The sequence below is a fragment of the Pelophylax lessonae genome, assembly GCF_965119305.1.
Source record: "Pelophylax lessonae genome assembly, chromosome: 4".
In the NCBI taxonomy this organism is placed as follows: domain Eukaryota; kingdom Metazoa; phylum Chordata; class Amphibia; order Anura; family Ranidae; genus Pelophylax; species Pelophylax lessonae.
Genome location: NC_138771.1, coordinates 114,000,042 through 114,025,961, shown reverse-complemented (window position 1 = coordinate 114,025,961; position 25,920 = coordinate 114,000,042). Strand labels below are relative to the sequence as shown.

At 48.9% G+C, this 25,920-nt stretch overlaps 1 protein-coding gene across 1 annotated transcript in view; it reads left to right on the top strand.

The window, feature by feature from the left end:
* Positions 1–25,920, top strand: part of GTF2A2 (general transcription factor IIA subunit 2) — a 43,079-nt gene that overhangs the window by 13,410 nt on the left and 3,749 nt on the right. The window contains exon 3 of the mRNA XM_082256960.1: positions 13,284–13,410. Within this exon, the coding sequence (XP_082113086.1) occupies positions 13,284–13,410 (127 nt within the window). The remainder of the gene's footprint in view (positions 1–13,283; positions 13,411–25,920) is intronic.

The window sequence follows — 25,920 nt, the reverse complement described above, 5'->3', positions numbered from 1 at the left end:
GCGGTGTGTTTTGGCGCCAAACGCCGCCATTTTAGCGGCGGTCGATCATGCAAGCACGTCGGCGCCATTTTCTTGTTGCCTTAATTCCTCAGCCGAGCGGCCATGTTTGTGAAGCCTTCATAGGCTATATAGGGCGGTCAGTCATTGCATCACTTCCTTTTTCACTGGCACAGCGATCGGTGGCAGCAGCTGTGTGTTCTCTCCAGGTTTTTACCTTCCTTATCCTGTATTTCCTTGCTCAGTACTCCTTATCCCTGCGGGGGTCGGTACATACAGTAGTGTGCGGTGGGCTGCGCTCGCCATGGTCTTAAAGGGGCAGTCCTTTATTTCAATTGATACTGGGGCATGGATTCTCAGGATTGCAAGTTTCCTCCCACCCTGGTGGGGGGCCAAGGGGCTGCTGCATCCCCCGAGGGGGCTGATCTGGCTGCTGTTGTAGCGAACTTGGCTTCTCAGGTGCAGATGCTAATGGCTGATCGATCCGCAAAACGGCCCAGGTTATCTATTTCCTCTGATTCAGAGGGCGATGGGGCTGCTATGGCTGGAGTGCCCTTCTCAGGGTCTCGTTCATCTCTGGACCTTGTGGGGTCTGAGGGGGAGGCTGAGGTAGAAGGAGTTGATACTTCTCCCCCTGGCTCGCCTGAAGAGCTTGCACTCATGGATGAGTTAATTACTTCTATCAAGGAAACACTGCATCTGCAGGATGAACCATGTCCTCCTGCTTTGATGTCCTCTTATGGGACAAAAAGGAAACGCAAATCAGCGCAGGTTTTTCCCTGCCCTGTGGAATTTCAGCGCGCTGTTGATGAGCAATGGCGCAATTTAAAGAAGCCCTTTACTGTGTCAAGTAAGTTCAAGCTGCGTTATCCATTTACACCCGCCACTGATGAGCGTTGGTATGTGCCACCTCAGGTGGATCACGCGGTGGCAGTTTTGAATAAATCTACTGCGATTCCTGCTGAGGATACCCTGGTGTTCCGGGACCCTACGGACAGGAGATTGGAGTCTCTGGCCCGTCATACTTATACGGTTGCTGGTTCTATGCTGAAGCCTATTTTTGCTTCCATTATGGCAGCCCAAGCTATTGCGGATTGGGCGCAGGTGCTCAGGCGCACCCTGGTGGCTGACTCTGCTCCGCCGACAACATTGGCTATGGTAGATCAAATTCATCAGGGTGTCATGTATTTGTGCGATGCGGACTTGGATTTAGTCTCTTTGGCTGCGCGCCTCTCCAGTGTAGCGGTGTTGAACCGTCGTCTAATATGGCTGAAATGTTGGTCGGTTGACCAATCCTCTCGCAAGACTCTAGCTAATCTTCCCTACGCGGGATCTCGCCCTTTTGGCGAGTCTTTGGATACTCTGATAAAGGGAATTTCCGGGGGTAAGAGCTCTCTCTTACCCCACACTCACAAGAATAAGTTTGTTCGCGGTAAGAAGAATACCTCGTTTAGGCCCTCTCAGGGGTCCTTTCGTGCCTTTCGGTCGCAATACAAGGGCAAGCCCTTCAAGGGCCAAGGCTCCCAGAAGAAGCCGTGGGCAGGTAAGCAGAAGTCCGGCCAGTCCGGGTCCGCTGCCCATACCAATTCGGCCTGAAGGGGCGCCCTCACCCGGTTCTGGGGTGGGGGGACGTTTGCTCTGTTTTCTTCAACCCTGTCTGGCCCGCATTCGGGACAGGTGGGTTCAGGAAATCGTTCGATCTGGATACAAGATCGAGTTTATCTCTCGGCCAGCGATCAGATTTTTTCCCTCAAATCTTCAGCTGTCTCCGGAGCGCTTGCAGGATCGGGACCTGCGGGCCCAGGGAGTGGTGGTTCCGGTGCCTCGTCTGGGCAGATTTCGGGGGTTCTACTCCAATCTGTTCACTGTGCCCAGAAAGGAGGGCAAGGTACGTCCGATTCTGGACTTGAAAGCTCTGAACCGCTTTGTGCGGGTTCGCAAGTTCCGCTGGAATCCCTGCGCTCAGTGGTGGCTGTCCTGAGTCCGGGGGAATTCATGGCCTCCATCGACTTGAAGGATGCGTACCTTCACATCCCCATTTTCGAGGGCCACCAGAGGTACCTTCGATTTGCCATTGCGGAGGATCATTACCAATTCGTGGCGTTACCCTTCGGTCTCGCTTCGGCTCCGCGGGTTTTCACCAAGGTGCTTGCGCCGGTCCTGGCCTTATTGAGAGCCCAGGGCGTCTGTCTTGGGATATCTGGACGATATCTTGCTTCGGTCTGCGACCAGTCAGGGCCTGGTGAACGACCTGTCCACCACGATGCAGACTCTGCAGGAGTTTGGACGATAAATTTTCCAAAATCAATGTTGTGTCCGTCGGTTCGTCTTCCCTACCTGGGGATGATCCTGGACTCTGCTCAAGCGAAGGTCTTCCTGCCGGAAGACAAGCTCCGGACACTTCGGGACGAGGTCAGGTCCCTCGGGGACACTCAGTGCTCGTCCCTCCGGACATGTATGAGATGTCTAGGTCTAATGGTCTCGGCTTTCGAGGCGATTCCCTTCGCCCAGTTTCACACGCGGGGTCTTCAGGCGGAGATCCTGGCTAAGTGGGACGGGCGTCCGCAATCTCTGGATCGGCAGCTTTCGTTGAGCCGCCACACCCGAAGGGGTCTTTTGTGGTGGCTCCAGTCCCCGGCGGTGTCGGGGGGCAAGTCCTTTCGTCCTTTGTCGTGGACGGTGATCACCACGGATGCCAGCCTGTCGGGCTGGGTGGTGTTCTGGGCATTCTGTCCGCCCAGGAAACTTGGTCGGTGGAGGAATCCTCCCTTCCGATCAACATTCTGGAATTGCGAGCGATAAAACTTTGTCTTCTGCATTGGTCGGAACGGCTTCAGGGCCGTCCGGTTCGGGTTCAGACGGACAATGCCACGGCAGTGGCCTACATCAACCATCAAGGGGGCACCAGGAGTGCCCGTGCTGCTCGGGAAGTAAACGGCATTCTGTCGTGGGCCGAGACACACGTCCCGGCGATAACGGCTGTGCACATTCCGGGGGTGGAGAACTGGCAGGCGGACTATCTGAGTCGCCAGACCCTGGACCAGGGGGAGTGGTCCCTTCACCCGGATGTCTTCCAGATGTTGTGCGCGAAGTGGGGTCTCCCGGATGTGGACCTGTTCGCGTCTCGTCTGAACAACAAGGTGGAAAGGACGCGCGATCCTCAGGCAGACGCCTCAGACGCGTTAGTGGCGCCCTGGCATCAGTATCGTCTGATGTATGTCTTTCCACCGATTCATCTGCTGTCCAGGCTGCTTCGCAGATTGGCCTCGGAACCGCTCACGGTGATTCTGGTGGCACCAGACTGGCCTCGCCGGTCTTGGTACGCAGACCTCGTAAATCTGGCAGTCGACGCTCCGTGGCGCCTGCCGCTTCGGGAAGACCTTCTGTCTCAAGGGCCGATATTCCATCCTGCTTTACAGTTGCTGGCTTTAACGGCCTGGCTGTTGAAAGCCAGGTCCTGAAGGATAGGGGTCTCTCCCCTGAGGTCATTCCCACTTTGATCAAGGCTAGAAAAGCCTCTTCGGGAAAGATTTACTACCGTACTTGGAAGGCGTACTTTGCCTGGTGTGAGTCCAGGGGGTATTCCCCTCGCTCATACTCGGTGTCGAGAGTGTTGGTTTTCCTCCAAACTGGAGTGGACCAGCGTTTGGCGCTGGCCACAATTAAGGGTCAGATTTCTGCGCTGGCCGTTCTTTTTCAACGCCCTGTGGCGTCAAACTCGTTGATTGGCATCTTTGTTCAGGGGGTGCGACATTTGGCCCCTCCTAGGAGGGAACCTTTGCCTCCATGGGACTTGAACTTGGTTCTGTCCGTGTTACAACAGGCTCCCTTTGAAAAGATCAGGGAGATCTCGTTGTCTCTGTTGTCCAAAAAGGTTGCCTTTTTGGTGGCGATCACTTCGGCTCGCAGGGTGTCGGAGCTGGCGGCTTTGTCCTGCAGCTCTCCCTACTTGGTGATTCACAAGGATAAGGTGGTCTTGCGACCTAACCCATCTTTTCTTCCGAAAAGGTTCTCAGTTTCACCTGAATGAGGACATTGTCTTGCCTTCGCTTTGCGCGAAGCCTAAGCATCCGAAGGAGGTGGCTTTGCATGCCTTGGATGTTGTTCGGGCGATCAGGGTTTACCTGTCATCGACTAAGTCCTTTCGCAAGTCGGATTCCCTATTCGTCCTTCCAGAGGGACCTCGGAAGGGCATGGCGGCGTCGGCTGCTACCATCGCCAAATGGATCAGACAGACAATTGTGCAAGCCTATGCTTTGAGGGGGAAGGTTCCTCCTTTCCCTGTGAGGGCGCACTCTACCAGATCTCTGAGTACGTCTTGGGCCTATCGTCATCAGGTTTCTGTGGCCCAGGTGTGTAAGGCGGCGACTTGGTCGTCCATTCACACCTTCTCAAAATTTTACAAAGTGGATGTTCAGGCATCGGCAGATGCTTCCTTTGGCCATAAAGTTCTTAGTGCGGCAGTGCCTTAGGGTCCCTTGTTTGGGCCCTTGGCTGTTGGGGTGTTTTTACCCCTGGGTTACTTGTTCTTCCTGGATTGTTGCTCCTGTTGAGCACGTTTTCCTGTTGCCAGGTTGGTTCTCTTACCTTGGTAAGGTTCCTTTCTCTGATGTGGGTACTGCGTTGCTTTATGCGTGGCTGCGTTTTTTTTCCCACCCCTCATGTCTACACTGCTCTGGGACGTCCCATTGGTGAAGATTATGAAGGGGCGGCGACTGTCGGAGGACGTAAGAGAAAACTGAACTTATGTAAAATCTTACCGTAAAATTCCTTTCTCTGAGTCCTCCGACAGTCGCCGCCCCGCCCCTCTTTTGGGGTTTGTTTATGTACTCTACTGCTATGCTACTGAAACTGAGTTGAGAATGCTGGAAGCAGGGAGGTATTGACTGAGGGGACCGCCCCCTAGTGGTGTGATATGCTAAAAGCTTTGATATTAACAAATCTTGTTGCCTAGCTACTCCTGCGGAGCAAAGGTCAATTACCCATTGGTGAAGATTATGAAGGGGCGGCGACTGTCGGAGGACTCAGAAAGGAATTTTACGGTAAGATTTTACAAAAATTCTGTTTTTTTCAAAAAATATACTAAAATTATTAGCAGATAAAAACACAGCAAATTTTATAAAATTCCTACTAGATATAAAAGCTGAACCTTTATTAGGTTTATAAATAACAAATATTTGTAATTTTTACATTGCACCTTTTTGAAAATTGGTGAAAATCTAACACACGCAAAAATGAGCACCCCGCTCTCCCAAACCAGTACTTCGTTATCAATGTCCGCTAGTAAGCAGATATAGGAGTCCCTTTTTATAGTGTAGTTTAAGCAGTGTTTTCTGCAGCACATTTCTCCCATGTAAGGAGTAAGTATCTCCCATGGTTGAGAGGTGGGATTTATCCTTCCTTTTATGGATAGTGTTTGACCCACTGATAATGGGGGTACTTTGACGCAGTGGTGGGCTTAAGCACGATATGACCATATGGTGTCACCCAATCCCCATTTTTACTCATTTTGATCAGGTCTCATATGTAATTACTGTTGACGGTCTGAAAATGGTAATGAGTAATGCTGCGTTGGTAGGTTATTGCCAGTATGTGTGGAGGTCACTGTAGGTTAGAAGAGATCAGTGGCATGGTCACTATAAAGGCCAGGTCCAGCATTTTTAACGTTGTGTCTCTACCATACATGGCCAGGTATGAGCAGCATTTTGGTTTATACCAAACTAGCTGACTCACTTATGTGGTAGCATCAACGTTTAAATGTAGACCAGCACCATCAGCAACAGCCATATGGAAACACTTCCAGAGGGGTCCCTGAAGCAGGGGAGTTTTTGTTACAGTGGGACATGACATTCTACTTTCATGTCCCATTAACTTACATCGCCATATAGAACAAAAAGTGTGGGGTCAGCCGCACTCCAATGCAAATATTTATAAGAGGATAAAATACCACAGCACACAGAGGTACAGATCAAAGACACTACTAACTAGCTATGATTATTCACTTAGTAGTGTGAAACGCGTCAGATGTCTTTGATCCGTACCTCTCTATGCTGTGGTATTTTATCCTCTTTTCAATAAATATTTGCATGAGACTGTAGACTGCAATGTTTATTATTTAAACAAACTTGAATATTTAAAATTCTTCCCTTAAATTAAATAAACAGGCATAAATAATTAATAAATACACCACTCATGGATGGTTAAAAATTGGCCGCGGCACCTTTTTATTGGTTTTAAATATTGCAAACAAACGTTATTAATCATCAAATAAATAAGAATAAATATGAATAAAATATATAATCACTAAATAATAAATTAAATTCCAGCAAACCAAAAATAGAACTCGAGTAATGACCAATCAAAATATATTTTTATTTCAAATAAGTCCCCCCTTGATACAAGGGTGACAGACCACGTAATGGTGCCACGACAGGGAGGGGGGGCGGGGGGCTCGCCAAGCCGATCCGAGACACTGAGGAGACTGAAGCCGTGCAGCGTTTTATATAGGCCTATGCCCTTGACGTAGCCGCACGTGGCTCACGTGTTTCCCGCCCGGCTGCCGCTTGACTTTCCCGCCTAGCCTGTACGAATCCTAGCCAATCAGAGCACCTCGTACATTTCCCGCCTAAACCCCTATTCAAAAATGCTGCTGCTTAAAGAAACAAGCGGCCGGTTATACTTCATGTCACAAAATTAACCTGACTATTAAAACTACTGACAGTAGCCACATTCCAATGACGTTGGGCATTTATTATGCCCCACTAACATTGGAGTGCAGCTGTCCAGACACACTTTTTGTTCTATATGGCTGGCACATTAAGCCTACTCCCTGCACCTGTTCTGTTACTGTGAGGATTTTGAAGGCATTTTCTCCCTGGAGTGGTGTGTGGATTCTAAATGACATCATCAATTCTCCTGCCTGACGACTGCTGCTGCTGGCTGGAAGGACTACTGCCAGCAGCTGAAGTTACAAGCTGACTTCTTACCAGCCCCAATCCTCCTCCCCCTGCACTACACCAGCACAGTAACCATATTCTTACCACTGACCCCCAACCACCATACTACTGCAAACAATTGTGCTCACGATCACTGCAGTGGCTCCCCCCATCCATGTTCAGTCTGTTCAACAGGTTTGCTAAGCACTTGTGAAGCAAAATTGACTTCATCTACTAAAAAGGTCACGTGATTATACAGTATATGTAACATTTTAGTCGAACATAAGGTAGTGAGCAACCCAGGCTTTTTCCTGAATTTTTTGTCTTAATATTTGTTGCGTTATAGCCCATATGCATTTTTGTGTGTTTTAAGAAGCATCACACTTTTTCACTACAATGAAATTAGAGATAATTGGTACACAACTATTTTAAAGTCTGGTGCTAATAAAATTTACCTTTTACGTTCCAATCTGCAGTTGTAATTTTTTCTAAAAAAGTCTAACTAAGACTTTCTATATTGCTTCTTTAAACTGTGTGTTACAGAACGCTATCAGAAATTTTACCTCTAGCTTGTACACTTGACTTCTAATATTCTTAGAATTTTTGTACAGGTAAATGGTGGCCAATAGACAGACCTCTACCTGGAGAAACCAGATAATGATGTTTGCTAAACCTTTGCAACCTCCTTTTTACTGCGTAAGAAAACTGGACATATCTACCACTCCTTAACTAATGCGAATGGAAATTGATGGAAATTATTTTACCAGAATGTTTTTAAAAACGTGTTAACTGTTCATTTAGCAATCGTGCCAGTAGATGGAGCATGTTTGCTATAAAAGTCTCTGTGGTTTATGCATTGCTTCATCATTTCCTAGTTTGATTTTGAAAACCACTTTTCTCTTTCATTCATTGATGGACGCCACTCCTGATATTCTTAACCATTGGGTTATACTGCCCTCTACAGGAGTAGGACGCTAGGCAGAAAAAAAGTTTGTGCCAATGGGCAGTCCCAGGGGGTATACTCCCTTTCTGCTATAGGTACTAGTTTTTTTTTTTTTTTCTACCTAGTTCCTTGCTGGAATCGCTCCGCTGGCCCTGGCAAAATGTTTTCTTTAAAATAGATTTTTTTTCCCTGCTTTTTCCTGTTAAATCTACAATCAACTGCCAGACTGGATAATCTAGATCCAGTCTTCACCCCAGTCTGGCCAGCGAGTATGCTCAGACCTCAACCCTGCACTAGATCGGCCGTGACATAGCCCCACTGTACGGGGGCTGGTCTGTGAGGTAAACGCCTTCGCGAGGTTGCATACGACTGGGACTCGGCCTTGAGTCGCAGCGTTCTTTGTGGCCGACAGCCCCCCATTTCGATGGTGGGGGGTTCTGTCTGGAGCGGTGCCCATCTGATTCCTGGTATGGTGAGTAGCGGTACCCCCCCCCCGAAGGGTTTTGGGGTGGACGCGGGCCCCCCCCCATGGGATGGTCAGACCCCCCCGGGTTCGCCTCCTTTCCATTAGGCACCCCTCACCTATCCTGCCCCCCCCCCTTCCACTAATGCTGGGGCTGTGTGGTTGGTCTGGTGGGGGCAGGGCGCTATGCTGGCGGTGAGGGGTGCGCTGCCTGCGGCCGCATGATCGGCTGTGCGGGGGTGGGGGCAGTAGTACCTGGTGGGGGCTCCTACCAGAGCCCCCCCTTCCTGACTGTGCCTCTTCCGAGACCTAGGGATCCCTCCTGGGTCCCCGGGAGCCTCATGGTGCTGCCATTTTCTTATAGCCTTTGTGCTGCAATGCACAACGGCCATGTTTGTGTAGTCCGACACCCATTTTGCGGTGGTTTGCCATAGAAAACAGCGGCGACCCTAACATTGGAACCCTATGGGCGGCGATTTAGGCAGTGGGAGCCCCTCCTCATTCCCTGGTGCTGATTCCTGGATCCTTTCTTTTCCTGATCGCCGTATGCTCAGTGCAGATTCTCCTGGTGGCTGCGGTGCCTGGTTTCTGTGGGGTGGTGAGTCTGGAGGGGTCCTCTCCTCCTGCTGAGGATTGATTGGGGATCTGTAACTGGCAACCTGGTGTGCTGCCAGAGTGGTGGGGGTGTCCCTTAGTAGTGTGTTACACTTTTTTGTGGAGTCCCCTGGTGATTCATGGAGTCTTTTTTTTTTTTTTTTTTTTTTTTAGAGCACATCTCTCCACCTAATCCCCTCTCTGAGGGCGCGGGGCTCTCCGGGTCCCAAACATCCATCGGCACACTGACTGTGGTCCTGGAGTCCTTTGTGTCCGGGTAGAGTTGGATTTTGGGCGACGGGCTGGCAAAAAACACCCGCTACCTTTCCCTGCCTCATCTGTCCCTTCAGATCCTGATTATGATTCGGCAACTGCAGGCATGGGTCACCCTGCATGGGTCTGCGACCATGCGCCCTGAATCCTCGGATAGCAAGGAGGATTCCTTCATTTCTGCAACCACGCACCAAAAGGTGCTGGTGGACACACTGATTGTATCTGCATCTAGACAATAAAGATGGAGGACGCAGCTGTGACGGAGGATCAGGTCGCGTTTTGCACTCACAAGCCATCCAGAATGGCAAAGGTGTAACCTTTCTCCTCCTATTTTGACATAATTGTCACTATAGAGTAGGGACAATATTCACCATTGCCCTGGTGTCACAGACTGAGTGGGCTAAGCTGTTACCCCATGACCTGGAGGGAGAACAGTTCCCCCCTGCCTTTGCTGAGCTGGCGGACCAGCTGGTCCAGGGGCTGCAATTTATCGGTGATGCCTCTTTGGATGCGACTCTCCTAGCGGCTCGGCTCTTTTTCGACAGTGGTCCTTCGACGGCGTGTCTTTTGGCTCAAATGATGGTCTGCGGACCAGACTTCTAAAAAGGCCTTGACTGATCTTCTCGTTTAAGGAGATTGCCTGTGTGGTGCTACCCTGGATGACATCATTAAAGGTCTCACAGGGGGGGGGAAGAGTACTCTTCTTCTACAGGCTACTAAGGGCAAAGCCCTCCTTCTCGGCTCATACATTTTTTTTTTTTTTTTTTCTTCCCGTCCCTCAGGGTCGACTGACGAGGGATCCAAGCAAACTTGATCTGGCAAGTCAAGAGCAGGCTTCTCCAGACCAAAGGACAAGGCCCCTTCAGCTTGAAGGTGCGCCCTCACCCGTATCAGGGGTGGGGGGGGGACACCTTTGCAGATTCCCAGACGCGGTTCAAGACAAGTGGGTCCACAAGGTTATACGGTCCGGCTACAAGATTGAGTTTTGTTCTTACCCTCCGGAAAGGTTCTTTCCATCCAACGTGTCACTGTGCCCAGTCTGCTTACAGGCTCTCTTTGGAGCGGTGCAAAACCTTTTGCTTCAAGGGGTGACTGTCCCGGTTCCGACTTCAGAACGTTTTAAGGGGTTTTACTCAAACCTGTTTACAGTCCCCAGAAAGGAAGGCAAGTTGCGTCCAATCCTGTACCTCAAGGTGCTGAACTGCTTGTGCAGGTGCAGAAATTCAGAATGAAGTCTGTTCGCATGGTGGTGGCTTCCCTGCTTCGGGGATTTTCTTGCCTTCATCAACATCAAGGATGCTTACCTTCACATTCCAATGTGTGACGGTCACCAGCGCTTCCTCCGCTTTGCCGTGGGAGAGGAGCATTATCAGTTTGTGGCATTACCCTTTGGTCTCGCCTCGGGTCTTCACGAAAGTGCTAGCATTGTTACGTCAGCATGGGGATCATGGTCCTGGGCTACTTGGATGACCTCCTTCTGCGAGCAGAATCTCCTACTGTGGTGATGGAAAACCTGGAGATCTCCATACGGACCCTGAGGAAGTTCGGCTGGATTCTGAATCTTCAGAAGTCTGCCTTGGTTCTTTCCACAAAACGAGACTATTTGGGTCTGACTCTTGACTCTACCTTAGCCAAGAGTACTCCTTCCTCTGGACAAAGCTCAACAGAAAGGTGCAGAGGTTTGTGGCACGGTCACGGGATCCTCTGGCGGATGCCACAGACGCGCTGATGGCCACATGGGGTCAGTATCGTCTGACTCCTTCCCCCCTCTCAAGCTTCTGCCAAGACTTCAACATTCAAACCAATGTGATGGCCGCGGGTCACGTCATGCGTTGCTCCTCCCCTCCTTCATTGCTTTGAATGTTCACACTGTTTTAATGCACTGTTTCAGTGTTTTCATTGTAAGTACCTTTCTAATGTTCACGATTAAATTTGAGGAGTATTCAATGATTCAAAGGTGCAAGTGCTCAAGCATGGGTGTCCATAAATTCTGTGACATCAATCTGTTTCGCCGTGATTTGTGGGTAGATGAAATCACTTACCAGAGCTAGCGGGTCCTATATGCCTTACAGCACTAGGACCACTCACACTTTTTTGCCCCCTGGGCTGGGATGGGTTCCCCTTTAAGTTCCTATGGGCTGGTAACAGGCTTTTCCTCACACCGAGATATGGGCCAATTGCAAAGGAAAAAGAAGCTCCAGATGGTGTAGTATCAACAGATTAGGTTATTACCCACAATGGTGGGTTTTAAAAGCAAGACATTTGTACAAGTATAAAGCAGTGGTGGTCAGTGGTCGGCTGGTGCGGGCTGCGCGTCCTTTCTGCAGAGTGGCAAGCGGTGCTTCCAGCTTGTGTTCTACCTGAAGTACCGTATTGACGATATGCGTTCCAAACTGACGCGTTTCGGCACTTCCTGTGACGTCCTCCGTGTTCATTCATTTTTTATGATTACTTTGATTATTGATTAATTGAGCACAGTGCACTTATAGATCGTCACCTTTAACTGCTACATCCACGTTGCAGCATCGCTTGAGATATTGTTTTCTTTGTGTGATGTCACATTTTTCTTCTTGATGATTTATTGATCATCCTAGCACAGTGCACCTTAGACTCACTGTCACCCTCTAACTGCTACATCAACGCTCCAGCATCCCTGACGTGTTCTTGTGATGTTATTCTGATGATTTCATTGTCTTTTTTTTTTTTTTATCATTTTAGCACAGTGCACTTTTATTATCTTATTCACTTTATTGCTATCCCCACTTTATTCATCATTTTTATAGGATGCTATCTATTTTTATTGGCTGCCAATCAGATTTTATTACACTCCTTTATCGTTCATTGTCTCTCTTTTAACTACATCCTGTTCTATGGTCAGTTTGTAGGTTCTCCTATCTTCATCCTGCTACAAAAATAGGTTCTCTCAGTTTAGCACACATAGTATTATCCCAGCTGTTAACCTTTTAATACACAATGGTCTGTTTATGAACAACCAGTCTATAGTCTTATGAACCAGATGGGCTTTTCATAAGTTAACTGAAAAAAATTGCGTCATGTATAGCCTATACAAAGTAGTTGTGGAGATCACAAGTTTGGTAGGTTACGTCCTAAAAATATCTTAGGAAGCACATGTAATATAAAACTGGGTGAAAGGCATTTAGTTACATTAGCTATCTGATAAAATATTTTATGCAAACCAATATTAATCACAGTTTAATAAAACTCGAAGTAGTCTATAGCTATAATTACTTTAAAGCGGAGTTCCAGCCTTTTCTGTGTTGATTTAAAAGTTGGCAGCTACAAAAAGTGTAGCTTCTGACTTTTAATAAAGACACGCTCACCTGTCCCACGATAAAGCAATGTGGCCGCCTGAAGCCTCGATCCTGACCCACTCCTCTCAGCAGCGCTGGCATCACTAGAGTGGGGCACCCAAATGTGACCGCTTGGGGCTTCACAGCCGGGTGCGCACTCCGCATGGGTGAGTCGCGCTGCACATCCTAAATGGCCAGGCAATCTTCTGGGACCTCTGATGTGTCCCAGAAAATTGCAGGGAGAGAGGAGGAGAGAACTTATGCCCCTGGCGCTCTGAACGGCAGTGGGAACTTGTCAAAATTAGGTACCCGCCCCCCCCCCCCCCCCCAAAAAAAAGACATGCCAAATGTGGGGGCATCGGGAGTACTTAAAAGCAGAAGTTCCACTTTTGGGTGGAACTCCGCTTTAAGAGAGCCATGAGGAGGATGTATTGGTGTTTCCCTAATGATAGAACACTGTAGAAGCATAGAAAGATTTATCTTTGCATAACTCTAGGAAGACTGCTTTTAAATCCATAGAATTGGAGTTTCATTTTTACTGTTACATAACCAAGTGTATCTTGCATCATAAGCGGTTATTACACCTTTCAGGCACCATTATCAATTGTTTATGCCAGAGCTGTGGACGTGGCATACAGTTAATACAGTATGCTGAGAGCACCGTTTTCTTGCATAATGCCTACACTTTCTGTGTGTTCACAGTTGTTTGTCCATTTACTTTTGGCAAAATAAGTCTGACAACTAACTGTTCTTTTGCTTTTTATTAGGGATCATTAAATACATATCGGTTTTGTGATAACGTCTGGACCTTTGTTCTAAATGATGTCGAGTTCAGAGAAGTGACTGACCTGGTGAAGGTGGATAAAGTAAAAATTGTAGCCTGCGATGGGAAAAGTAAGTTTGTAAAAAATGTGTTAGTCCCTTCAGAAGTCCATATAGTGAAAAGCCCAACACATAAGCAGCTCTTATAAAAGGTGTGACCCCCCTTAAGGAATGACTGTGAATCAGCAAACTCCTCCACAATGCGAGGATCAGTGGAGAGTAGAAAGATCAAAGCTTCCACCACACCTCGTGACCCCTAGGGTATTGGTATACAAGGAGCAGATGGGGACGCGCCCAACCGGGAGACCCGAGCAACCAGCCGGCACTTCGGCCAGGTGGCCAAAGACCCGCAAAGCCACATTGGGCTCTGATCGGGTCTTCGTGTAAATACCCGGAACCAATGTCATGACATCGCTTCCAGGTACTGGAGCTTTAAAGGGGCCAGATTTAAAATAAAGATAGTATTCAAAACAGTCAAACTTGGCGGAGGAGGGGTTTTGGGGTCTTTTAGACCCCAGATTTCTCCATAAAGTGTACCTGTCACTGCCTATTACTGTTGCAAGGGATGTTTACATTCCTTATGACAACAATAAAAGTGATAACATTTTTTTTTTAAGGACAGTGTAATAATAAAAACTTAAAATGTACAGAATATCGGCTATTGGCCTAAAGGGTGGCCGGAAAAAACAATATCGGTCGATCCCTACCACTGACAGGCTAAGTGAATACCGTTGATTATCTTGTTACAATCAATGCCATCTAAAAGTTGGGGGTATATTAGGCCGCAAGTTAACATGGTGTCAGTGTAGTTGATGTGTTGAAAGCAGAAAAAATGGGCATTGCAGTTTCGGGGGAACCTTGGGTCCTGCCATTCATGTGAATGTTACTTTGACATGTACCATCTACCCAAACATCATTGCTGACCAAGCACACCCCCGTCATGGAAACTATATTCTCTGATGACCGTGGCCTTTTTCAGAAGGATAATGCACCCTAACACACTGCAAAAATGGTTCAAGAATGGTTTGAGGAACACGAGTTTGAGTTGTTGACATGGCCTGCAAATTCTCTAGATCTCAATCCATTTGAGCATCTGTGGAATGTGCTAGAAAAATAAGTCCCAACTATAGAGGTCCCCCCTCGCAACTTAATTGACCCAAAGGATCTCAGCATACCTTTTAGAGCACTAATGGCATCCATGCCTCGATGTTTCAGGGCTGTTTTGGTAGCAAAAGGGGGACCAAATCAATATTACGTGGGTGGTCATAAAGGTGTGTGTGTGTGTGTGTATATATCATATATATTTATTTTGTGTGTGTGTATATACTGCTCAAAAAAAAAATTAAAGGAACACGCACAAGGACTGCACAGGCACTCAACTTCTCCAGGATGGCACATCAATACGTGCCATTACCTGGTAGTTTGCTGTGTATCCCAGTCTTAAGACCATGGAGGAGAATCCAGGAGACAAGACAGGCAGTTACTCTAGTAGAGCTGGACAGGGCGGTAGAAGGTCCTTACCCATCATCCGAACCAGTATCTGCTCCTTTGTGCAAGGAGGAGCAGGAAGAGCACTGCCAGAGCCCTACAAAATGACCTCCAGCAGGCCACTGGTGTGAAGGTCTCTGACTAAACAATCAAGAGTTCATGAGGCTGGCCTGAGGGCCCGACGTCCTCTAGTTAGTGGGCCCTATGCTCACTGCCGGGCACTATGGAGCTGGATTGGCATTTCCATTGAACACTAGAACTGGCTTTTCACAGATGAGGTCAGGTTCACCCTGAGCACATGTGACAGTAGTGAAAGGGTCTGGAGAAGCCGTGGCGAACGTTATGCTGCCTGTAAAATCATTCAGCATTACCGGTTTGATTGATGGCCAGCGATGGTCTGGGGGGGCGTATCCATGCAGGGACGCACAGACTCTACAGGCTAGACAATGGCACCCTGATTGCTTTAAGGTATCAGGATGAAATCCTTGGACCCGTTGTTAGAACCTACGCTGGTGCAGTGAGTCCTGGGTTCCTCCTGGTGCATGACAATTTTTTTTGGGGTATCTTTGAATTCAGCCCTCTGTAGGTTGATAATTTTAATTTCCATCAAACGATATGGCATTCTTTTGTTCCTAACACATTGTATTATCTAGCTGTATTTACACAGTGCAACTTATAACATCCAAGTGAAAGAACACCAACATGTCAGAAAAAAATTCAAACAAATTTAAAAATCGGATCACTGAGTTGGAAAATTTAAAGTGCCCCTGTCCCTGCAAGCGCATAGGTACATCGTGCCTGCATATGTAAACGGCGTTCAAACCACACATGTGAGGTATCGCCTGCAAACGTTCGAGTGAGAGCAATAATTCTAAGTCAAGAGCTCCTTTGCAACTCTAAACAGGTAACCTATAAAATGTTTGAAAGCATAGCCTATGGATATTTTTAAGTACCAAAGTTTGGTGCCATTCCACAAGTGTGCACAATTTTAAAGCGTGACATGTTGGGTATCTATTTACTCAGCGTAACATCTTTCACATTATACAGAAAAAACGGGCTAATTTTAGTGTTTTGGTTTTTTTAAATTAATAAAACCTTTTTTTTTTTTTTCCCCCAAAAAAATCACGTTTGAAAAATTGCTGCGTAAGTACAGTGTCCATATAAGTTGCAACGACTGCCATTTTATTCCCTAGGGTCTCTGCTAAAAAAAAAAAACCTATATAAAGTTTGGGGTTTGGGGGTCTTTTTAGCAGGAAATTATGATTTTTACATGCCCGGGCAGGAAGTGGTTAAGAAGTGACAGGTATTTAATACAACACAGACCCTCCCTGAATGAGGACGTCGCTCTAATGAAAAACGGGATTGAACTGGTCAGAGAGGCAACCAAGAGGCCTACAGCAACTCTGAAGCAGTTGCAGGTATTTATGACAGAGCGGTCATTGTGTGCATGTGACGGCAATATCAAAAATTCTCCACAAATGGGGCTTGAATGGAAGGGATGCCAAAAAAAAGCCACTCTTCAAGAAAGGCTACATGTTGTCATGAGTGAGCTTTGCCAAAACGCACCTTGAAGATTGAGGCCATATGGAAAAAGGCGTTTTGGTCAGATGAGATGAAAATTTAATTATTTGGAAATCCAATACAGCTCACCATCCAAATAACACCATTCCTACAGTAAAGCATGGAGGAGCGAATATCTTGTTATAGGGGTGTTTCTCTGCAGCAGGGACTGGTCAGGATAGAGAAAATTAATGGGGCAAAATACCATCAAATTCTTGAGGAAAATCTGCTGCCCTCTGCCAGAAAGTTGTCAATAGGAAGGAGGTTTGCTTTCCGACATGACAATGACCCAAAGCAGACTTTAGAATTGACCACACAGTGGTTGAAAGAGAAAGAGGTAAATATCCTTCCATGGCATAGTCAGGGCTTAGATTTATTGCACAGATTTTCAATAGGGTTTGACATGAAGATTACAGTCCACAAACGGTCACCATCAAATTTAACTGAACTTGAGCAGTTCTGCAAAGAAAAGTGGGCAAGTCTAGATGCGCAAAGCTAGTAGAGACATATCCCAACATACTAAAGGCTATAATTAACCACTTAAGCCCCGGAAGATTTTACCCCCTTGCTGACCAGGGGGTATTTTGCGATTCGGCACTGCGTGACTTAAACGGACAATTGCGCGGTCGTGCGACGTTGTACCCAAATGAAATTGACATCCTTTTTTTCCCCACAAACAGAGCTTTCTTTTGGTGGTATTTGATCACCTGTGCGATTTTTTTTTTTTTTTTTTTGATCATGCGCTATAAACAAAAAAGAGCGACAGTTTTGCAAAAATAATATTTCTCTTACGTCCTCCGACAGTCGCCGCCCACTCACAAGTCTTCACCAATGGGTATAGACCTTTGCTCCGCAGGAGTAGCTAGGCAACAAGAATTGTTAATAACAAAAGCTTTTAGCATAGACACACCCCTAGGGGCTGTCCCCTCAGTCAATACCTCCCTTCACCAGCATTCCCAACTCAGTTTGATCTTGCCTAGCTTAGGAGTAGCAGGCTTTCCTGTGCTGTGGCTTCAGTCTCAGCCTTCTACCCTTTTTTTGATTTTATTTCAAGTATTTTTCTTTCCTTTAACTAGCTGTTATTTTTTTGTCAGCTTTAGTTTAGGGTTCTTCGGATGAAGATGTTCATGCGGAGCTGGGTCTCGGACTGGCCGCCCTGGATCTCAGGGCTGAGTGCCAGATGGATCCCCAGCCTGCCATCGAGCGTTCAGCTTAGGTTTGCCCTGGCACATTGAACGACCCATCCCTGTTCGCTGCAGGGATGCTGCCTGTGAGGTGGCTACCTCACTGGACGCCATGCTGCGGTCTATGGCTGCGATAAACAGGCGTCCTGGCTGCGGCACTCCCTGTCTGCCTTGATAGCGGTTTGTCGCTGGAGACGGCTCCCCACGCCATCCGGTACGGTAAGCACCTTCTGTGGGGGGACCTTCTGTGTGGGTGTCAGTCTGTGGCTGTGTAGAACCTCCATGTCTGTGAAAATGCGGGCTCCCTGTCAGATCCCTGTATGGATGCATTGCCTGTGGGCTGCAAGGGGGGGCCATCCTGTTCTGCTGTGAGTTCTACTCTGGGTGCAGATATAGGTACAGACGTGTTGTGCGGCGGCCACTGCTGCGATCCGCCATTTTTTTTTTTTGCATATATGCTGTGGCCGGCCCTGTCCCTGTGCAGCGCCGTGTTTTGGCGCCATTCGCCGCCATTTTGGCGGGCCGCGATAGTTCGGGCACATGTCGGCGCCATTTTCCTGTAGCCTCATCCCTCAGCCGAGCAGCCATGTTTGCGGAGCCTTCATAGGCTATTTCAGTCAGCCAGCTATTGCATCACTTCCTCTTTCTCTGGGACAGCGATCGGTGGCAGCAGCCTGTTTGTGCTCTCTCCAGGTTTTTACCTTCTTTGTCCTGTCATTCCTTGCTCAGTGTCCTCTATCCCTGCGGGATCGGTGCATTCAGTAGTGTACGGTGGGCTGCGCTCGCCGTGGTGTTAAAGGGCCAGTACTCTTTTTTTTTTCCTTTCATTGCTGGGGCATGGATTCTCAGGATAGCAAGTTCCCCCCCGCCCTGGTGGGGGACCAGGGGGCTGCTGCACCCCCCCGAGGGGGCTGATCTAGCCGTGGTAGTGGCGTCCTTAGTTTCTCAGGTGCAGATGCTGATGGCTGATCGATCCGCAAAAAGGGCAAGGTTGTCCATTTCCTCTGATTCAGAGGGCGATGTGGCTGGCGTGCCCTTCTCGGGGTCTCGCTCATCTCTGGACCTTATGGGGTCTGAGGGGGAGGCGGAGGTGGAGGGGGTTGATGTTTCTCCCCCTGGCTCGCCTGAAGAGCTTGCACTCATGGATGAGCTGATTACCTCTATCAAGGAGACACTGCACCTAGAGGATGAGCCCACTCCTCCTGCTAGGGTGTCCTCTTTTGGAACGCAAAGAACCCGCAAATCAGCGCAGGTTTTTCCCTGCCCTGCGGAATTTCATCATACTGTTAATGAACAGTGGCGCAATTTAAAGAAGCCCTTTACTGTGCCAAGTAAGTTTAAACTGCTTTATCCGTTTGCGCCCTCCACCGACGAGCGTTGGTGTGTGGCGCCTCAGGTGGATCACTCGGTGGCCATTTTGAACAAGGCTACTGCGGTTCCTTCTGAGGATACCCCGGACAGGAGGCTGGAGTCTCTTGCCCGTCACGCCTATATGGTTGCTGGATCTATGCTGAAGCCTATTTTTGCTTCCATTATGGCGGCCCAGGCTGTTGCAGATTGGACGAAGGTGCTCAGGCGCACCCTGGTGGCTGATTCGGCTCCGCCTGCCACGTTGGCTATGGTGGATCAGATCCATCAAGTTGTCATGTACTTGTGTGATGCAAAATTGAATTTAGCTCCCTTGGCTGCGCGCCTGTCCAGCGTGGCGATACTGAACCGTCGTCTGATATGGCTGAAAAGTTGGTCGGTCGACCAATCTTCTCGCAAGACGCTGGCGGATTTTCCCTACGCTTTGGATGCTCTGATTAAAGGAGTTACGGGGGGCAAGAGTACTCTCTTGCCCCAGTCTCACAAGCATAAGTCCTTCCGTGGTAAACGGAATTCCTCGTTTAGGCCCTCTCAGGGGTCCTTTCGTGCCTTTCGTTCGCAATCCAAGGGCAAGCCCTTCAAAGGCCAAGGCTCCCAGAAGAAGCCGTGGGCAGGTAAGCAGAAGTCGGGCCAGTCCGGTTCGACTTCCCATGCCAATTCCGCCTGAAGGGGCGCCCTCACCCGTTTCTGGGGTGGGGGGACGTCTGCGCGGTTTCCTACAACCTTGGCTGACCCACATTCGGGACAGATGGGTTCAGGAAATCGTTCGATCTGGTTACAAGATCTAATTTCTCTCTCGGCCGGCGGGCAGATTTTTTCCCTCAAATCTTCAGCTGTCTCCGGAGCGCTTGCAGGATCTGCACCTGAGTGGTTGTTCCGGTGCCTCATCGGGACAGATTTCGGGGGTTTTACTCCAATCTGTTCACTGTGCCCCGAAAGGAGGGCAAGGTGCATCTGATTCTGGACTTGAAAGCTCTGAACCGCTTTGTGCGGGTTCGCAAGTTCAGCATGGAATCCCTGCGCTCAGTGGTGGCTGCCCTGAGTCCGGGGGAATTCATGGCCTCCATCGATCTGAAGGATGCGTACCTACACATCCCCATTTTCGAGGGTCACCAGAGGTACCTTCGATTCGCCATTGCGGAGGATCACTACCAATCCGTGGCGTTACCTTTCGGTCTCGCTTCGGCTCCGCGGGTTTTTACCAAGGTGCTGGCGCCGGTTCTGGCCCTGTTACGAGCACAGGGCATTGCTGTCTTGGGGTATCTGGACGATATCCTGATAAGGTCAAATGGCAGTCAGAGCCTGGTGACCGACCTGTCCGCCACGATGCGGACACTGCAGGAGTTCGGTTGGACCATAAACATTCCGAAGTCGACTCTGTGTCCTTCGGTTCGCCTTCCCTACCTGGGAATGATTCTGGACTCTGTGCAAGCGAAGGTCTTCTTACCGGAAGACAAGCTTCGGACACTTCAGGACGAGGTCAGGTCCCTCAGGGACAACCGGCACTCGTCTCTCCGGACATGCATGAGATGTCTAGGTTTAATGGTCTCGGCTTTCGAGGCGATCCCCTTTGCCCAGTTTCACACGCGGGGTCTCCAAGCGGAGATTCTTGCCGAGTGGGACGGGCGGCCGCAATCCCTGGATCTGCGGATCTCGTTGAGCCACAGCACCAGAAGAGATCTTCTGTGGTGGCTCCAGTCCCCGGCAGTGTCGGGGGGCAAGTCTTTTCGTCCATTATTGTGGACGGTGATCACCACGGATGCCAGCCTGTCGGGCTGGGGTGGTGTTCTGGGCGTTTTGTCCGCCCAGGGAACTTGGTCGGAGGAGGAGTCCTCCCTTCCGATCAACATTCTGGAATTGAGGGCGATAAAGCTTTGCCTTCTACGATGGACGGACCGGCTTTGGGGCCGTCCAGTTCGGGTTCAGACGGACAATGCCACCGCGGTGGCCTATATCAACCATCAAGGGGGCACCAGGAGTGCTCGGGAAGTGGCCGACATTCTGTCTTGGGCCGAGACGCATGTCCCGGCGATGACGGCAGTTCACATACCGGGGGTGAAGAACTGGCAGGCGGACTATCTGAGTCGCCAGACCCTGGACCAGGGGGAATGGTCCCTTCACCCGGATGTCTTCCAGATGTTGTGCGCGAAGTGGGGTTCCCCAGATGTGGACCTGTTCGTGTCTCGTCTAAGCAACAAGGTGGAAAGGTTCGTGGCAAGAACGCACGATCCTCGGGCGGACGCCTCGAACGCGTTAGTGGCGCCCTGGCATCAGTATCGTCTGATGTATGACTTTCCCCCGATTCAACTACTGTCCAGGCTGCTTCGCAGATTAGCCTCGGAACGGCATGCGGTGATTCTGGTGGCACCGGACTGGCCTCGCCGGTCTTGGTACGCAGACCTCGTAAATCTGGCAGTCGACGCTCCGTGGCGCCTGCCGCTTCGGGAAGACCTTCTGTCTCAAGGGCCGATATTCCATCCTGCTTTACAGTCGCTGTCTTTAACGGCCTGGCTGTAGAAAGCCAGGTCCTGAAGGATAGGGGTCTCTCCCCTGAGGTCATTCCCACTTTGATCAAGGCTAGAAAAGCCTCTTCAGGAAAAATTTACTACCGTACTTGGAAAGCATACTTTGCCTGGTGTGAGTGCAGGGGGTATTCCCCTCGCTCATACTCGGTGTCGAGAGTGTTGGCTTTCCTCCAAACTGGAGTGGACCAGCGTTTGGCGCTGGCCACGATTAAGGGTCAGATTTCTGCGCTGGCCGTTCTCTTTCAACGCCCTGTGGCGTCTAATTCATTGATTAGCACCTTTGTTCAGGGGGTGCGACATTTGGCCCCTCCTAGGAGGGAACCTTTGCCTCCATGGGACTTGAACTTAGTTCTGTCCGTGTTACAACAGGCTCCCTTTGAGAAGATCAGGGAGATCTCGTTGTCTCTGTTGTCCAAAAAGGTTGCCTTTTTGGTGGCGATCACTTCGGCTCGCAGGGTGTTGGAGCTGGCGGCTTTGTCCTGCAGCTCTCCCTACTTGGTGCTTCACAAGGATAAGGTGGTCTTGCGACCTAACTCATCCTTTCTTCCGAAAAGGATCTCGGAGTTTCACCTTAATGAAGACATTCTCTTGCCTTCGCTCTGCGCGAAGCCTAAGCATCCGAAGGAGGTTGCCTTGCACTCCTTGGATGTTGTCCGGGCTATCAGGGTTTACCTGTCGTCCACTAAATCTTTTCGCAAGTCAGATTCCCTCTTTGTCCTTCCTGAGGGACCTCGGAAGGGCTTGGCGGCGTCGGCTGCGATCATCGCCAAATGGATCAGACCGACCATTGAGCAAGCCTATGCTTTGAAGGGGAAGGTTCCTCCCTTCCCTGTGAAGGCGCACTCTGCCAGATCTTTGAGTACGTCTTGGGCTTACCGTCATCAAGCTTCTGTGGCCCAGGTGTGTAAGGCGGCGACTTGGTCGTCCGTTCACACCTTCTCAAAATTTTATAAGGTGGATGTTAAGGCATCGGCCGATGCCTCCTTTGGCCGTAAAGTTCTCAGTGCGGCAGTTTCTTAGGGACCCTTGTTTTTTTGGGCCCTTGGTTATTGGGGTGTTTTACCCCTGGGTTACTTGTTTTCCTGGGTTGTTGCTCCTGTTGAGCACGTTTTCCTGTTGCCCAGTTGGTTCTCTTACTATGGTAAGGTTCCTTTCTCTGATGTGGGTACTGCGTTGCCTTTTCTACGGTTGCGTCTCCCACCCCTCATGTCTACACTGCTATGGGACATCCCATTGGTGAAGACTTGTGAGTGGGCGCGACTGTCGGAGGACGTAAGAGAAAACTGAATTTTTGTAAAATCTTACCGTAAAATTCCTTTCTCTGAGTCCTCCGACAGTCGCCGCCCCTCTTTTGGGGTTTTTGTGTACTCTTACTGCTATGCTACCAAACTGAGTTGGGAATGCTGGTGCAGGGAGGTATTGACTGAGGGGACAGCCCCTAGGGGTGTGTCTATGCTAAAAGCTTTTGTTATTAACAATTCTTGTTGCCTAGCTACTCCTGCGGAGCAAAGGTCAATACCCATTGGTGAAGACTTGTGAGTGGGCGGCGACTGTCGGAGGACTCAGAGAAAGGAATTTTACGGTAAGATTTTACAGAAATTCAGTTTTTTCACATTTTTTTTATATGAAATTCCCCCCCCCCCAAAAAAATGTAAAAATCTATTTTTTTTTTTTAGCATTTTAGGCCAATTTGTTTTCTGCTACTTATGTTTAGTAAAAAGAATCGCAATAAGCGTATTTTGATTGGTTTGCAAAAAAGTTACGTTGCGTTTACTTAGTAAGGGAAAGATTTTTGTCATTTTTATAGTTTTTTTTTTAACGAGTAATGGCGGCGATCTGCGTTTTTTTTTTTTTTGCTGGACTGCGACATTGCGGCAGACAGATCGGACCCTTGACTGACATTTTTGACACTTTTGGGGGTACCAGTGACATTAATACAGTAATCAGTGCTATACATATGCACTGTTGCTGTAAAACTGACACTGGCAGGGAAGGGGTTAACTTTATTGGAGAAGGAGGGGGTTAAGTGTGTCCCTAGGGGCGTGCTTCTAACTGTTATGGGATGTGGCTGTTTGTGTAACTACAGAGATATACGATCCTGCATAGCAGGACCGTAAGATCTCTGCACTTACACAAGGTAAAATGACAGGCGGCTTTGTTTACATTAGCCGCCTGCCTTTCTCCCTCTGTAACGGACGATCGCGAGTGACCGGCGGACATCTGGTCCGCCAGTCACACGCGCGGGGATCACAGAGAGTGAGCGGGGGCGGGAGCGCGCCTCCAGCGGCGCGCGCTGGCCCCCTATTGGCTCGCAGGCGAGTGACGTACCCATACGTCACTTTGCCTGCACGGGGCTGACCGCCGCAGTATATGTACTTGCGGCGGTCGGCAAGCGGTTAAAGCAAAAGGTAGTTCAACAAAATACTGGCACAAGGTCGTAATCCTTTTTCCTAAGCCAGTGATTCTGTTTTTTTAATTATTTTTTATATTTTTTTCTGACATGGTGTTATAGTTTTCATTTGGATGTTCTACGTTGCACTGCGTAAATACAGCTGGATAAAACAAAAACCGTGTCTGTCATGTCAGGCTGCAAAATAACAAAATGTGACAAATTTAAAGGGGGTGATTTCCCCCCCCCCCCTATACCCACTGTGTACACGCACACGCACGCACACACACACACACACACACACACACATGCTTAACAGTGTGATAGAGTACAAACCCATGAAGTCCAAGGATTTGTTTGAAGACCTCCGAAACAGGATTGTATCGAGCCTCAGATCTGGGGAAGGGTACAGAAAAATTTCTGCAACATTGGACATCCCAATGAGAACAGTGGCCTCCATCATTCGTAAATAGAAGAAGTTTGGAACCACTAGGACTCTTCCTAGAGCGGGCTGCCTGGCCAATCTGAGGGTTTTGGGGAGAAGGGTCTTAGGGAAGTTACCAACAACCCGATGGTCACTCTGACAGAGCTCCAGCATTTCTCTGTGGAGAGAGAGCGAAGAACCTTCCAGAAAAACCATCTTTGCAGCACTCCACCAATCGGGCCTCTGTGGTAGAGTGGCCAGACGGAAGCCACTCCTCAGTAAATTGCACATGGATTTTGCCAAAAGGCACATGAAGGACACTCCGATCATAAGAAGCAAACTTCTCTGGTCTGATGAAACAAAGATTGAACTCTTTGGCCTAAATGACAAGCGTCATGTCTGGAGAAAACCAGGCACCGCTCATCACCTGGCCAATACCACACCTACAGTGAAGCATGATGGTGGCATCATCGTGCTATGGGGATGTTTTTCATCAGCCATGATCGAGGGAAAGCTGAATACAGCTGAATACAGAAATGTACAGAGACATCCTTGATGAAAACCTGCTCCAGAGCGCTCTGGACCTCAGACTGGGGCGAAGATTCATCTTCAAACAGGACAACGACCCTAAGCACACAGCCAAGATAACAGTGGCTGCGAAACAACCCTGTGAATGTCTGAGTGGCCCAGCCAGAGCCCACACTTGAACCCAATTTAGACATCTCTGGAAAGATTTGAAAATGGCTGTGCACCGCTCCCCATCCAACCTGATGAGGTCCTGCAAAGAAGAATGGGAGAAATTGCCCAAAAATAGGTGTGCCAAGCTTGTAGCATGATACTCGAAAAGACTTGAGGCTGTAATTGGTGTAAAAGGTGCTTCAACAAAGTATTGAGCAAAGGTGTGTAACATAAAGCTTGATAGTGCTTATCAGTGCAGCTTCATCAGTGCCCATCAATGCAGCAGGGAGGAATCGGAAGGAGAGCTGGCCGGATCACACAGAGCAGGTGTCTCCCGCTATGACACAGCTTGGAGATGAAATGTTGGCTGCTGTCAGACGTGCCTCCTAGACTGGCATTGGACCAGTGTGCTATCTATCATAGGAGGTGAAGCTTTGACAGCGGCCAGTATTTCATCTCCAAACTGTGTAACAGCGAGAGATCCCCCCCCTCTCTGAGACCAGTCCGATTCTCCTGATAGTTTCCTGGCTGATCAGTTCTGGCAGAAGTGGTTCCGCCTTTTTCACTGGAAATCTGACCAGGCCTTAGGGACTTGGAGACCCCCTCTGGGCTGCTCTGATGGCTGCAGCACTTCTTCCAGAATAGTTTGGCCAGGAAACTGTCAAGCCCAGACCGCCCCTGCTCCACACTCTCCCTCCTATAGTTTCCACTTGCCAAATATGCAAGCAGGTGAGTGGAAATTTTTGAGGGCTATCTATAAATACTGTGTGTGTGTATATGTGTATGTGTATGTGTATATATATATATATATATATATATATATGTGTGTGTGTGTGTGTGTGTGTGTGTGTGTGTGTGTGTGTGTATATATATGTGTGTGTGTGTGTGTATATAATGTGCGTGTATTACACAGTAAATTAAAACCTTGGATTTTGAGATCTTGGAAATTGAGATTGAGAGTAAATT